Source organism: Bacillus rossius, chromosome 3 (assembly GCF_032445375.1).
Source record: "Bacillus rossius redtenbacheri isolate Brsri chromosome 3, Brsri_v3, whole genome shotgun sequence".
NCBI classification, from domain to species: Eukaryota; Metazoa; Arthropoda; class Insecta; order Phasmatodea; family Bacillidae; genus Bacillus; species Bacillus rossius.
The window spans coordinates 77,557,241-77,573,724 of NC_086332.1; the positions used below are offsets into that span (position 1 = coordinate 77,557,241).

The window sequence follows — 16,484 nt, forward strand, 5'->3', positions numbered from 1 at the left end:
AGACATTGTGTACAATGAGAAGATAAACCTACACCGTAAATAATGTGTCGCTGCAGCAATAGCAACTGCAACTGTGGACACGATTCACCATAACTAAAAATGGCATCAATATCAAAGTTTACTAAGTTAAGTCTAAAACTTTAAAATTTTCTGAACATTTTAAGTTGCCTTACGTGTACATCCATTAAATACTTCTCTTAATCATTCTTAATGACTTTTTACTGAAATTTTTTTTTTTTTAAGAATTGTTCTTATTTTTAAAGATTTAATTTGTGTTTAGGAAACAATCCTAATGTTAAGTTCTTTACAAATTTTAAGTAAAGTTTAATATTAAGTTTTATGTTGCAGTGTTTTGCACAGAGGTTTAAAGTAAAAATGTCAAGTGAGCTCAAACCACTTGGGTTCAACTTGTTTCTGATAAATTGAGTGAAGTCCGGAAATTGTAATCAAACCCATTACCCTCCCTTTGCAAGCATGAAGTGTAGGCAAGAAATACCACCATACTGCCTACAATTATTATTTAAAAATAAATGCTAGTATTTGCAATTTTATATATAAAAAAAGAAAATACATGCTTTGTTTAATTTTGAACACAGAAAAAATTGAAGCATTTCTGATATTCCAAAAATAAAAAAATAAAGTTAGAATATGGACTTAAATTAACTGGTCAATTTTGGTTGGTTTTGGTATCTTGAATGATGCATATATATATTACAATTTGCATATTTATTTTGTTGGTATATTCCAAACTCTTACATAACCATTTTTAAAAAAATTTGATAAAACAATTTTTAAGTCAGGAATTCAGAAAATTAGTTAAAAAATGGTATGCTTTCTTATTAAGTCTTACATTTGTTTGTGTATGCTGTAGATTACTCTCTAAAAGCATCACACCCTGGGTGGAGCTTTTATCCTTAGGATGAAACACTAAACATTGTTTTGCAATATCATTTGGCTTTCAGGTCTCGAAAAGTATTTGGAAAGTTGTAGCTATATTAAAAAGCATTATTTTCGTTTAATAAAAGCTATAGGAATATTGTGGGGTTACTGGTAAGCCACTGCCCAGCATGAGGTCTATAGGTATCTCGTCCAGACAATGACTGACGAAATTCGCACATCACCAAGCTTGACAAAAATCTACTTAGCTGAGTACTACTCCGAACTGCCTTACCATTGGCTACAACATTTATTCTTACAATAACTATGTAGCACCTCCCCTCTTTGTGGACTTCCACTTGCTCAGTCACAAATTTCTGTCCTTCTCCCACATCTTCCTTCTCTTTTCAATTTCACACAGAATTCGGGGATTCCCATCGGATCTTCCCACACAACCTTTACATGTATGTCCCTCTAATGATCACACAACTTACAAAACTATTGTATCAGCCAACAGCCTGCCCTCACACAAAGAACTGGCCATGCTACAAAAATGACAATGGAAAATTACGTTATTGCACATTTTACGAACAAAGACAAATAAACAATACTGAAGAATTATATGAAAGCATCTGAAAACTCAAATAAGTAAGCCAAACTAAGTAAAATTCCAGTTAAATTACTTTTTCATAATTAAATAAACTGTCAGAAACATCTAAAAAAATCATGAAACAATATAAGTTCTGATCATAAAAAATTGGTAAAAACATAAATGCCTCTTGGAAAGAATAACAAGCTGTTATTTAAATTATATAAAAGAGAACTAACCTTAGAATTTACTACAAGATAACGTAATAAATTGTAAATTAAACTATTTATCAAGTGGGAAGGGCAGTAACCTGGGTTGCTACAAACTGTTCCAAATAACACCACAATATACTTGGTTTTAACACTAAAAACTATCCATTTGTTTAAATTTATTGATATAGAATAATGAATCACTTTAACAAGTTTTGTAGTTTTTTCTTTATTAAATAAAGAAATAAGTATTAAAAACCTAGTTTTATTTCTTACTCGATTACAAAATTTTGCTACATACCTGTTTAGAAATTATTTACAGACACTAGTAAATATATTATAACCAGTTTATATTTGAATCTAGTGATGTCTAATTTTGTTTTTTGTTTAATGATTATTATTGTCTTATTGTTTTACTGTGTAGTGCTTGTCCTTTGTCTTGATAATTTATGATTGTCCATGTTAAAATTTTACTATGGCTGAGATGTTTTTTTTTAAATTTCTTTGGTGTTTTAGTGTTTTTATGTGCAATGCCTACCACCTATGGCTTGTCAGCGGTTGGTAGGCATGTTAAAATTTGAAATGAATTAAAAAAAGAAATGATAAATTAGCAAGAGTTGAATGAAGGAGCAGTCCTAAGTGAGTGTGTGTGGTGTCGCAACGCAGCTCTGCCTGCCATCTTGGTGCCACGGCACCCGGGCGGCGGGGAGGACTCGAGCCCGCTGTTTGCCCCGAGCGTGCTGGACTGCAGCGACCTCAGCTCGTCCGTGCCGGACAACACCTCCTTCTCCGCCAACCTGCAGCAGCACCCGGGGATCCTGGAACCACCCCGCCCCCTGCCCACCACCGAGACCCCGCCCCCTGGGTACATGTCAGAGGATGGAGACAATGTCGACCACAACGACAACATGAGTGAGTGCTTCCGTCATTCCACAGAGCGTTCCTGTGGACACGCAGTATTCCTCCGCCAGGTAGCAGTTTCTACACTGAGCATGCCAAACTGTTTCAAACATAAAAATGTTTACAAAACTTTGTGTAATGTTCATAAACTAAAAATAAATACATTTTTAATGGCCAGCCATTTTTAATGTAATACATTCGTTGTTGATCTAGCTATTTTTTCCATTGAATTATGCGGTTTTGGGTAGTTACTTTTCGGAAAAGTTGATTTCCGTTGGGTTCATGTAGTTCTGATTAAACTGTAGACGACGATATTATTCAATATTTGACTTCAGTTTCTTACTTTATGAAAAAACAAATGGTACCTGTGTCATCTGATTTTGAATGTTTTAATTAGATTTAATAGTATTTTATTTTAATTTAGGTTATATTTTTAAATTTTTTATTCATACCTAGTCAGTATGTTCAAATGAAATTTTCACAAGGAAAAATATATTTAATTTTTAACATATATAAAATTATTGTAACAAGATATATTGGTATGCTAAAAATTCAAAGTCTTAATTCTCAAAAAAATCATTTCACATGTTGAATTATTAGCATACCTGCCAGCTTTTACGTTTTTCCCGTAGTTTGAATGAAAAAAAATGTAGTTCTCTAGGTATTTATTAATGCTATGTACATACTAATTTTTTAAATAATAAATAAGTATTGAAATTATGTAAAAATTGGATATGCATACAAAACTCTTTAAAGCTTCATTATTTGCATAAGACAAAGACTTGATTAGGCACATGTAACAGAGAATGTTAATAAGTCAATTATTCTGGAAATGGAGCCTTGAAATTCATGCAATTAAAAGAAAAAATTTATTTTATGTAAGTGATGCTATTCATTTATAATGTACCAGCAGGCTGTTTAATAAGCGTTAAGTTACTAAAATCCAGTTTAATTTTCTTGAGTGCCAGAGAGTAAATTATTGATTGGTTAATTATAGTTATGTATGAAATATTGATGTCCTAGAATAATTGATAGGTCACCAGCCAATGATTATGCTTGAATTTCAGTATTAATGTGCACAAAAAAACAATTGTTAAAAGATTGCAGTCATTATAATAACACTCATATTCAAATTTCTCTTTTATTTACTGCAACTTTGTATGGTAACATAATTACATTCTTTTTAATATTATGTGGTTCAAATTATTGTGTGCCCACACCACTATCAAAGGACACAGACTTCAGTTCCTCTCTGTAACAACCTACACATGTACACGACCTTGCCGGCACCTGAATACCGGAAACCCGAAGCTTAACTGGCTGCATACCATTCCTCCAGAGCCTTGGGAAGAGGGGTGAGCCGAGCCTACCCTACCACTGCTGAAGCCATTCATCCCTCCTTCACCACTTCTCGCCCTGCACTCCCCTCTTTCCAGGACAGTATAAAAGGCTGTGCTAGGGCAGGGAGCAGCGTTAAGTATTGTAATAAACAACTTCCACTGTCTTTACGCCTTTCTGTTCTGTAGGGCACTACCTCTAACTTTATCTTTGGTCTGCCTCACCCACTAAGGCCCTTTGCCGGCGCCCTGCTGACTTGAGGAATGGGACGGGGAAAAAATAGCTTGATATAGTTACCACAACTCCAACACTTGGGCAGGACCGAAAGTACTCAGTGACATTGGTCTGCCGGGAAATAGTCACGCCTAAGGACTGGTTGGTCGGTCAGAAACACTACCACAGCACACCGCACCGCGTGCCTGGTGGGCCAGACCTCAGCAGCTGTAGCTACCTCTTGCATCACGTCTTCCCTGTCCCTACCCCACCTGGAGGGCGGTAAAGAGGCGGTAAGCCCTCCTAGCCTGGTTAGTCAAAGAGGAGCCGTGGCCATGTGAAAACCAAGAACTGGACGGCCGCACGGCTGCAGCGAACGGAACCACAGCTCTTGGGGCTCCTGTGCGAGCGAGCAGCGCCCCGACCGCACTGTGAGCCGTGGCCTGAGCTAAGACCTTCTGTCCGCTCTTTGCCCCGACCGGGCCAGTCGCCAGAGCCCCAGTCCTCGGTCGGAAAAACCTTACTTTGTGAGCCCGCCTCCCAACTGTCTTGTGGCAGGACAGCGTAGATGCACTGACAAGGGGGGCAATAGTGTGGATAGTTTTTGTTACAGTGTGTTTTGATGGTCTTCTCAAATTTCCTTTAAAAGTCCTTAATTTTTTGGTTTCAGAGAAGAACAAATCTTTTAATGTAAGCATAAGCTCCGTTAATAAAAAAAACCTGATTTCACTGCCAATCATTTTAAACATTTTTAAGAGGATATGGACATGTGCTTATTTATTTATGGCCATTTGACTATGTTGACAGCAAATAAGTCGGAGTGAGTTAAATTATGTGTATTTGCAACAAAAAAAGTATTTTTAATAGCTTTTTAAAATGTGTTGTAATAACAGTGCATCAACTGTTTTTTATATTCAGCTGGGCTTTCACACACACCAGTAACCATTAGAAGTGCAATGAGAACTTCTTAGGGGCTTGCTTATTTGTAAATGGAGTGTGCCAGGTTAGGGTTTTAAATCTTAAAACTGGCTGGATGAGGCCTAATAAATCATTTACACCAAAAATTCGTACTGAACATTCCAAAGAGAAGAACATGGCTATAAACAAAAAGGTATGAATAAGTTATTGTAGGTGGGTTTATCAATTTTATAAATTTAAACACTTCAAAACACTCAGAAAAGCTTATTTTGTAAGCTATGTTCTTTTCTTTGAATGAAGTATGTAATTTTTGTTTGAAAGTGACATGTGTTCGGAAAAAAGGATAAAACTAGCCAAATAGTATTTAACATGTAGAACTTTATCCCAACATATGGCTGGGTCCCTAATTATGCAGGACCTTTGGGGAATGTTTCGGGGCTGCTTTAAGAAAGCAGTAGCAGTGTTGTTGCAGTGGTTGTTGACGTGACAGAGTCATGTTGCAGGCTTATCCCGGCTGTCACCTAGCCCCCCGATTGACGCCCAGCCCGTGATGTATTGCGAGCCAGCATTCTGGTGTTCCATCAGCTACTACGAGCTGAACACGAGGGTGGGAGAGACCTTCCACGCTTCACAACCATCCATCACTGTGGACGGCTTCACAGGTGACGTTTCCCTTGCGGGGCTGCCAGCTTGGCCGACCTGAAGCTAGGAATTATCTTTGGCAGTTTCAATATTCTTACTTGTGATGTCAAAGTCTATTCCTCGATTCTTTAGTTCTTGTGAATCTGTAAGTGTTGACTGTGTCAAGAATCGAGCGGTAATAGATGTCAGTTTTGTCACAGTGGTTATTTACTACTACTTTTTCACTTATGCCACTTTCGACCACCACAGACTGCCACCTGACCCTCTGCATCAGTTGTGAACAGACTACACATGCCTGTCGCAATCTGTTGTTTTTTATTCCTCCAGTTTTCACCCACCATAAATGAATGCAGGCACAACATAATGTTAAAACCATGGGCATATACTTATATATTGTTATGACCTATAATGTTGGGAGATATAGGTTCGTAAGGGATAGCCCAATTACCGTATTGGTCCGAATATAAGGTGACCATTTTTATATAAACGAGAGATGCGAAAATTGGAAGTCGCCTTATTTTCGCACCCAAGATGTCAGCACCGCAAACATTAGTTCCAAGCTGAAAGCTACAGTAAAAACATTGTTAAACAAAATGTTCACGATTTTTTATATTTACTAAAACTTCGTTACCTCACATGGGGAAAACGATAAATCCACCCAATATTGCAGTAAATTTTAATTGTTTAAAGTTGAAAATAAAAATATTTGTTCTTGAGTAAAAATGTGAATGTTGAAGCATCTCAAAATGGCAACCTTTTATTACACAATTCATATTTGTACTTTGTGTACAATTGCATGTTAACATTTACGGTAATTTATTTTCAGATTTTTAATGGAAATATTTGTACTAAAATATCACAGCTATCTTCAGAACGATTGTTTTCGTTTACAAGCAGAAAATGTTAACATTTTGGATGTAATGTTTGGAAATTCACGGCTGCCAACTGTCTTTCCACAATATTTCTTTGTTGTAAAACGAACATTGCCGAACACGCACGAAGACGCCATATTTACAGGAATTTGGTACGTTGATTCAAAAGCTATTTTAATAATTTCACAGTAATCCACTATTTATGTGAAAAGCTTTCAAACAACATAATTATCATAGATTATTCTTTAAAATTCATAGGACAGAGACTCTGTCAGAGAGTAATATGGACAAATATTTGTGGTCACGTCACCGAAGTTAATCATGGCCTTATGCTTTTGTTTCGTTCTGTTTTGTTTTGTTCCGGCAAGCTGCATTCTTTGTTTGCTTTGTTACGTTTAACACACTACTAAACAGTAATACGTAACTTAAGTGAAACGGATAGTTAAATGCGGTATTTTAAGAGTGATTAATAGCCATTGTAAAAATTTTAAATTTGTAGATACAGTAATTGTTTTCTTTTGACTTTTAGGGTAGGCCATTCAAACTTTTTTTAAATAAGTAATGTGAAAAATATAAATTAATTGTTATACATAAATGCAAAAAGGATTTATCAACACAAAATGTATGTCTAATGAATTTTCACATTAATTTCTACCAAAATTATTTTTACATTTGTTTGGCCTCCTGAAACTGCAGGTCGCCTTATATTCGGGCCAATACGGTAGGTTTTATTACAGTTTTATTGATTACTAATATTTATATTAATAATAAATAATTGTACTTAAAAATGTCCTATATTAAATCACTGGCACTTAGAAATGTTTATCCTCAAGACACTCAATGTCTGTCAAGTTCTGCAGTTCGCGCTACTTACTGGAGCTAGGCTCAACAGTGGTTCGCTCCTTACCTCGCACCTGTCCACACACACAGTCTCGCGTCACTCGGTCGCCGCACTCTCACGATTCAGTCAAACTCCGCGTCGTGCCACTCTCAGGGGGGTCTCTCTCCCTCTTCGCCGATGTCGTAGTTCCCTTTCTTGGAATATGCTCAAAACTCTGGAACTGTCATGGGACTCACTCGGAATCCGCTCAGAACTGTCGCTGAACTCATCATGAAACTCTCACCGCACTTTTAGCGGAATTCACGCAGCACACCCCGCGGAATTGTCACGAAAAACTCCGTCACCCAACTGCCGCAGAGGCCGGCTTCAGTGCTGTGGCACCCTTCTTGAACCGACGAGAGCAGCTATGACGAGTCGCTGCATCCTGGGGCGACCAGAGGCCCGAAGCATCAAGAATAGCTTGTAATTTTTTCTTTAAAGCTATTTTTTTTTAAGTGGTGTGTTTTTTAAAATTTGCAACAAAAAACAAAAGTTATTTTTGTGATTTTTTTGATGACTTAAAAGTTTAAACAAAAATGAAATCATAACCTATTGCATATACCATATTTACCCATGTACCACCCGCCCCCATGTATGACCCGCACCCCTAATTTTCAACACACACTCCAGGAAAAAATTTTTTTTTCACTATAATGTCATTTACATGTGCCAGCATAAATAGGGAAAAAGAGTCTGTCATTGTAACAACAAAGTAAACACAGAATTTTATTAACATATATTTTTCACTTACAGTGAATGATCGCAATCGCTTAGCACTCATTTTCACTACTTATTCACCGTTAATAGAACAATAACGGCGGGTGGAGGTGTAGGTGGTACTGGCTTGATGCTGCTCGGCACGGTCCGGCGCTGCCTGGAATGCTAGGTCGGTACGGTCCGATGCTGCTCGGCACGGTCCGGCGCTGCCTGGAATGCTAGGTCGGTACGGTCCGATGCTGCTCGGCACGGTCCGGCGCTGCCTGGAATGCTAGGTCGGTACGGTCCGATGCAGCTCGGCACGGTCCGGCGCTGCCTGGAATGCTAGGTCGGTACGGTCCGATGCTGCTCGGCACGGTCCGGCGCTGCCTGGAATGCTAGGTCGGTACGGTCCGATGCTGCTCGGCACGGTCCGGCGCTGCCTGGAATGCTAGGTCGGCACGGCGTGGCACGGCACGGTCCGGCGCTGCACGGCACGGTTCGGTGCCGCCTTGGCACATCCCAGCGGGCGACGCAAGCTGTACACGTGGCGCACGACGTAGTTAACAATATTGCTTGTTTGCTATTCACCCGCGCTACAATATGATAGTAACGGGTTGGATACTTATATTTTCATTGTAATAAATGCTTCCAGCATTCTGTAATGTACGATAAATCCATTTTTTTCAGTCTTAATTTTTGTCCAAAACCTCAAATTCCGTGTATGACCTGCACCCCGATTTTTGAATGTTGTTTTTCGAAAAAAATGTGCGGGTGGTACATGGGTAAATACGGTAAATTAATTCACATAAATTCGGTTTCATAAATGTCTTATATTACTGCATTTAAAAATTAGGTTGCAGAAAAATCCAAACTGCGAATGTAAAATTTAGTCATTAAAAGACAGCTTAGTGAAAATTTTAATACTGTTTTATTTATGGTTGGGTTGCATTTCCGAAGAGCTTTTATGGTGCCACTTTCGTCAGTATGAGTGATTACACGGCTTATTTTAAAAAAGGAAGTTGTAGGTAGTAAAAAAAAATTGGTTGTCTGTAAAGTCGGTTTACAGACGATAGTTTAACGTGACAATGTCATAACAGAACATTGATGAAATGATTGATCCAGAAGAAAAGGAAATATAAATTCGGCCTAAGACTGAGCCGTCATAGGTTTTTGCAACCAAACCATTTAGGCATAAAAAATATTATATTCTTTGAGGAAGAATTTTTTTTAATTTTTCAATCTTTTTCATGATAAAATCTACCTCTGCATACTTTTATGAATAAAATTGAATCATTTTTATTGAATTATCACTATTTTGTATGGATACAAAGGAGTGAAATGAAATGTGCAATTGAATTAATAAATTTACTTTTATTTGCATCCATTAATTCAAATATATTTATTACTTTTGAAATGTTGCGTGCACCATATTTATTTTTACAAGTACAAAAAAAAATTCGCAGCTGCCGGGTTTCGAATCAACAACCTTTAGTTTAAGAGTTAAGTACGCTAACCACACGCCCACGCGGCTATACTAAGGTAATGTAGTTTCAAATGTTATATATATATATTTATAAAAAACTTTGTTCACTGTAGGGGTATAATATTAACACGATTTTATAACAAATACGCATCCCAAATACTTATTTATAATGTGTTACAATATTTTTTAAAACATTGTGCAAAAGATCCCGGGTGTAATTTGAATTATTATGTGTAACTGTAAAACACCATTGTTGGTTCAAAACGTATTTAAATTTTCAACATTACTTTTAAATAACCGTAGCGATTGTGCTGAAAATCTGTGGACGATCGTTAAATTACATAATATTAATAATTCAAAGGATGAAAATATAATTGAAAAGTCAAATCGATGGTTGTTCCAATCGAGTGGAAGAGAGATGCCACGCATGCGTACAATGAGCATGAAGAGAGATGCCACGCATGCTTACAATGAGCATGAAGAGAGATGCCACGCATGCGTACAATGAGCAAACAGAACACATCCGTAGTGGGACATCCGTAGTGGGACACTTTTTCGTGCGTGCAGCCGGCGTTCATCTATTTATTAGACGTCACGTCAAAAATTAATAAAAATGCTGCAGAAGAAATTCCCATTAAGAAATCAGGTGTATATAAGTAAAAGTAAAGAATATTCACCTTGGGAAAAGACAAGAGGGTGAGGGGGTTTCTACTAAACTCTTCTCATAGCTGACAGTGGTCGGAAGTGCTTGGAGTTATAGTGGATCAAGTATATAACTACTGCACAGTGGAGAGTTGTCAATAAAATTAAAATTGTTAGAGATACAAAAAAATTAAAATGGTTAGATATACAAAAAAATTAAAATACCGTATTTACTCGTGTATAGTGCGCGCCACGTTTTTTGCAACAAATTCCAAATATATATATATATATATATATATATATATATATATATATATATATATATATATATATATATATATATATATATATATATATATATATATATATATATAATTTTTTTTCCCAAAAAATAAATTTTACTAACATTTTGTGGTACCTGTTAAGTAATTACTTATGAAACAAATGATTATTTACATTGATGTGTGGTGATGTGTCAGGAAAATACTTAAATTCAGTACTCTTCCACCTGAAAGCAAAATTTTTGTGGCATACTGTACCATCGGGCAAGCTAATCTCTGCTGTGTAGATGGAAGATAATGAAGCGCTGTATCATCACAACTGGTACAAGGGCGGGAGGCAGGCAGGCGGGCAGAAACGGGACTATGCCATCAAGTAACCTTGACAGTGACTAAGCTGGCGCGGAGGACTATATGACTCACCTTACGCGTGCACGTATGTATGTGTGTGTGTGTGTGTGAGAGCGTGTGTGTACGAGAGACCAGGTTGTGTGTGTGTGTGTGTGTGTGTGTGTGTGAAAGAGAGGCCTTGTTGCTTGTGCGTATGTGTGGGGTCACCCATCACCCGGCAGTTAACGACTAACACTCCTCCTCCCCCCCCCCCCCCCCCCGTCACAACTTTTTTTTTCCGTGTATAGCGCGCATCCTTGATTTTTTTCCTTTACTTGAGGGAAAAAAGGGCACGCTATACACGAGTATATACGGTATTTATTCATGATTAAATTTGCTGCAAGTTTTATTCTATGCATTTTTTTTTCTCTACGATACATCTTTTTTGAGTTTCTTTTGTGGAGAAAGATGTGAAAACCAAATATTCGTAAATGAGAGTTTATTTTTGTTAGGAATTCATCTAAAAGATGGTAAAGATTAGAAAAAAGCATTTTATCTTCAGAGCATCAGATCAGGTTACTAATGTATGAATCACCAAATTCATTGCTGGACACTTACAGAACTTATACAAAAAAAAATTTTTTCATTTATGCACTAAACTTTTACTGCATTGCTTAGTGTGAATTCAAATTTTTACCATGTTAACTTTACATTAATATTTTGTTAGATTTTTCAAAAATTTCATGTTAACTATATGTACATCCTGATGTACGGGAATATCCCAGTTCTTATTTTTGACCATGACCATGTTATGGTAAAGTTAAAATATTTTTTGAAGCAAGCACCACACTTTAACATACTTACCTATATTGAAGTTATACTTCTAATGCGACTTCCAACAAGGTTGCGTTAAAACGTTTAATGTTACCATGGAAGGGGTATGAAAGCACTGTCTGTTTGTACGCAGTGTTCTACAAAACTACTATACAAATTTTAATGGGGTTTTCAAGTTAACTTGAGCGTAGCAGAGAAAGAAATATAAGCTTTATTTCATCAAAATCGGCTCAAGGAAAGAAAAGAAATCTTAATTTTATGATATACAATGTAATCATTATAAGAAGCCATTAAGTTTTGCTATTGTAAGGAACTAAGTAGAGAGTAAGAAAAAAATAAAGATCCTGACAGTTTGTAGTGTCGCCATATTTGTTCATGCACACATTAAAAAATGTACCATTTATATCACTTCAAACTCAAATAACGATGGTGTAAAAAAATTTATAAGCCCTATAACAGCTTGGAATTTTAAACTTATAGGTTATAGGTGATCAGAGTTCTTTCACTACTTTCTTGCGAAACGGTAGTGGAAAACTATTGCGTTGGTAATTGAAAACATGGGCAGATTTACACATTTGACATTGAAAATTAAAAATATATATATATTTGGAATTTGTATTTGTATTGTCACCTATAGAAGTAGTATGGAAAAATAAAGAAAAGTCTATGACAATGGTTTACAACAGACAACATTGCCACTTTTTTACAATGGACATCCAAGGAAAAAATGCTATAATTGCATTAGTGTAAAACTTGATACATAGTTTCAATCAATCTATAACCATGTGACACAGTCGCATCCTTTTTGCTGCATTTATCTATGATGAAAGAGACATGATCAAAACTGAATAAATAAACACAAATAATGATTCCAGATCAGAGAAGAAATTTGCAGCATACATGTGTGTGAAATTGCTAAGCTAAATTACAGTTTACATTGCTGCTGTTAATATCCAAAATTGTGAATAACTAATGTTTTATACGTAAATATTAGCTCTCTATTTTGCAAATAAGGCTGATTTGTCAAACATTTTGTGTTTAAAGGGAACTGGTGATTTCACATTATTTTGCTGTTCGTGGAATTTTGTACCCCTACATATGTATTAAACATGTGTAACTAATCTGACTCAAAAGTTTTGTAAACCAATTATCTAGAATCTGAGTGTAGCTGGGAGTAGAGGTAAGAATAAAAATCGCATCAAAATGTATTAAATGTGTATATTGGACATCTCTAATTGATGTAGTCATCAAGTGTGTGAACACTTGAGGCCAGGGGAAGTGACTGGTGGCGGGGCTGGTGGTTGCAGACCCGAGCAACTCGGAGCGGTTCTGCCTGGGGCTACTGTCGAACGTGAACAGGAACCCTGTCGTGGAGCAGACAAGGAGACACATTGGCAAGGGAGTGCGCTTGTACTACATCGGCGGCGAAGTGTTTGCCGAGTGCCTCAGTGACTCTTCGATATTCGTTCAGTCCCCCAACTGCAACCAGCGCTATGGCTGGCATCCTGCCACCGTTTGCAAGATACCTCCAGGTACAAGAACGCTTGTGCTTTGATGTTTAAGTTTTGGTGGAAACATTTTTTTAACCAGCGATTTGTTACCAATTTAAACATATTCTTGTGTTAGTAGCAGCAGTTATATCTCATCATTAGGCCTGTGCAAAAATCAATTTTTTTTATAGTGAATCAACTTTAAATATAATTATTAAAATGTACTTGACTACAAATAAAGTAAAACTGGTTTAAGATGTTCCCGTGCAATATATTTTCATGATTAATACAGTCATGTTTTTGCCCATTCAGTTTCTCCAAAAGGTGTATGTATCCAATGTAAAAAGTTGTCCTGAAATTTTGTTTCTTGATAAAACAATCTTTGTTTAAAGTTATGTTCCATTATTCATTAGTAAATTGCTGTTTAATTATTTAATTAATAGTAATATGAAGTTGCCCGATGTGTGAGTTCTCTTTCAGACACTTTTTCAAACATTCTAACATTTATCTGTTTCGTCGCTGTAATGTAGCGCGTATGGAAATGTAGCCAGCGTTGGTTGGCATCATGTTTGGTTATGCTGATGCATATAAAAAGTGTGTGCACATAGTCGAGTATTGATAATGATAGCCCGCACTCTTTTGTGGTTAGTATGTTGTACAACGAATAACGTTATTGGAGTTCTACATTACATTAGTTGTCTCCTTTTTAGTCATGGTTTTTGCTGCCAATTTATTTAAGTTTGAAACAATATATATATATATATTTTTTTTTAATTTTTATTTACCAATAATATAGTTTAAAAAAAAGTGGGATTAAATGCAAAATTAGAATGTGTTGATTCTTTTTCATGAAAGTTTTCAAACTCTGTCTCAAGTCTCAATTTGTAGTTTTTTTTCTTACTTGTTTTATTTAACAATATATACAAGTAAGAATTATTTTTTTTCACTAAGAAATTTAAACTTTTTGTTTGTTTTATGGATTCAGGTTCTAGTTTTTATAAGACATTTTCCCACCTGAGATGTTTTGAAAACAGTAGCTTGGAAAACACTCATATCAAAGTATTGAATTGAAATAAAAAGTTGTAGGTAATTTTTTCCCCAGCATTTTTATGATTGTTTAAAAGTAATTTTTTATCAAATACTTGTGTGCATGATAAAATCACTTTAATGTTTATGAATACTTAAACACAACTATAAAATAAGTAAACTTTCAAATGTTTGGTGATTTTTTTTAGCAGTGCTGCAAATTACTATCTGTACACTCACTTACTTGCCTTGTTTTCACCTTAAATATAATTTTTCAGCACAGATTGTTCCCAAACCTGAACTAAAGCAGTTCTGCTGTTTATCGTGCTTATATGGAAAAAAGCTCTGTGTACAGTAAAACCTTTTTGTTGCGACCCCATTTATTGCGACGACCTCTCTATTACAACCCGATTTCGAGGAACCGTGAAAAAATTGCCGAAAATCCAAAGAAAATCAGACAGAAAATAAGTTTCTTGTGGTGAGTAGCGTGTTACTGCGTTTCTCTTGCCCAGCACTGTACTGCCGTAGGCAGCACATATCTAAAAATAGATACCACTTCCTGTCGACCGCTGTCAGCGCTTGACAACCCCCATTCCACGTCCCTTTGCCGGTAGGGTGCAGATAAATGTTTTTGTGGCAACGTGTTTACGTTTAGCTTTTCGCGAGTGTCTAGTGTGGTACGCAGTTAAGGCAAAGCTACCTGCTGGATTTCTCTTGATTTTGAATACTATCGGTTGACAATGTTTACTTAATTTTTGAAGACCAATTTGGTATATTTTCTGGCTTAAATTTGTGAACTAATACAATGCAGGAAAAACCCTCCGGCCGCAGCGTGTGAACATTGTAGTTGGCTCACCCTCTCCCCGTACCGTGCGCTGCGGCCGATCTCGGATGCTACTTGTACTTGTTAACAATCACGTTATCTGCTTCATTTTAACGAGAGTAAAAATATATTAAAACTGTCGGCAAATTGATAAAAGCTTTATGAGTCCGCAAAACAGGGCACAACACTGGCCCGCCAGTTGTTTTCATTCAAAACGTGGCTAAAGAACTTTATGGATCAGGCTGAAAACATCCGGCAATACGTGTAGGTTATAAGGAATCTTGCTATGAATTGAGATGTTATGTTTTTCGAGTAGATATACACAGAGACCGACTGGATGCACGCCCACCTTGACTTGTTTTAACTGCCGCAGCGATGTTTATTTTGACAGCTCAAGCCATTATCTTTTCCCGTGGGTTGACAGAAAAAGGTCGCTTCACCCAGCATAAAAAAAAGGCTACGCCACTTATTCCCCACGCAGGAAACACACTGGCTGCCGTCTGTCTCCCCCCGCATTTATCTTGTTAACATTGAAGAATGTTATCATGGGTAGGGAGGGGTGAGCTTATGCATCATGAAGCCGCTGCCGCCAGTTAGCAGGGCGAGCTTAGTGTGCTCCCACTCGCGTTGATGAACCTACAGCTGCCATATTTTTAAAGGAAATGTCCCATTATTTTTTTGTTATTCTTACATGAACATTATTGGAAGTATTAAAGCCGACACAAAAATACGCTGTGTGTTAAAATTAACAGATTTTAATGATCTTTCACTTCTTTTTTTTTTCTTTTTTTCTAATTTTCACATTTTGGTCCAAATGTTCAATTTTTTGACGGTCCCCGAGAATGTATTCGTAAAATCACTGTTTCGTTAAATCCGGGGTTCTTGACATCTGGGTTCTAGTGTATTTAACTACGGCAAGCAGAAAACGTATATGTAAACTAACCAGTAAAAATAAACTTGGTTTTGACATATTTTCTTTAGAGGTGGCCTGAAGGCGACGGACTTGTCATGAAGGTTGAAGTGGTTTTAAAGCAAAGCCGTCTAGCATTGTGAGTGACAGCATCCTGCCATTGTACGGCTGGTTTCTTCGAGAGTAGCGGTTTGGGAGGATGGGGGGAGGGGAGGGAGTTGTTGAATTCAACTGAAAATTTCGGAAAACATCTATTACGACCCCCCCTCTATTACGACCCTATTCCTGGGAACCGTGAGGGGTCGTTTCAGAGAGGTTTGACTGTATTTATATTGGGCCCATTAATATATTGTTTCTAAATCGTATGCATTTAAATTTTACAATATTGACTCTTAACCATAATTGTGTTTGTTTCGTGATGTGATTTGAAACAACTTCTCTACACTTTGAATACAAACAAATGTTTTTCATTTCCAAGTCTAAGTTTTTGAAACTGATTTGAATAGGCATAATAAATCATTCATTTTTATAT

General features: G+C 36.7%; 1 protein-coding gene across 2 annotated transcripts in view; it reads left to right on the forward strand.

Annotated features, from left to right (window-relative positions):
• The window catches only part of LOC134530935 (mothers against decapentaplegic homolog 3), a 56,569-nt gene that overhangs the window by 27,893 nt on the left and 12,192 nt on the right, over positions 1-16,484 (forward strand). For both annotated transcript variants that reach the window (XM_063366258.1, XM_063366259.1), the window contains 3 exons: positions 2,341-2,586; positions 5,547-5,705; positions 13,011-13,235. In XM_063366258.1, coding sequence (XP_063222328.1) covers positions 2,341-2,586; positions 5,547-5,705; positions 13,011-13,235 — 630 coding nt within the window. The remainder of the gene's footprint in view (positions 1-2,340; positions 2,587-5,546; positions 5,706-13,010; positions 13,236-16,484) is intronic.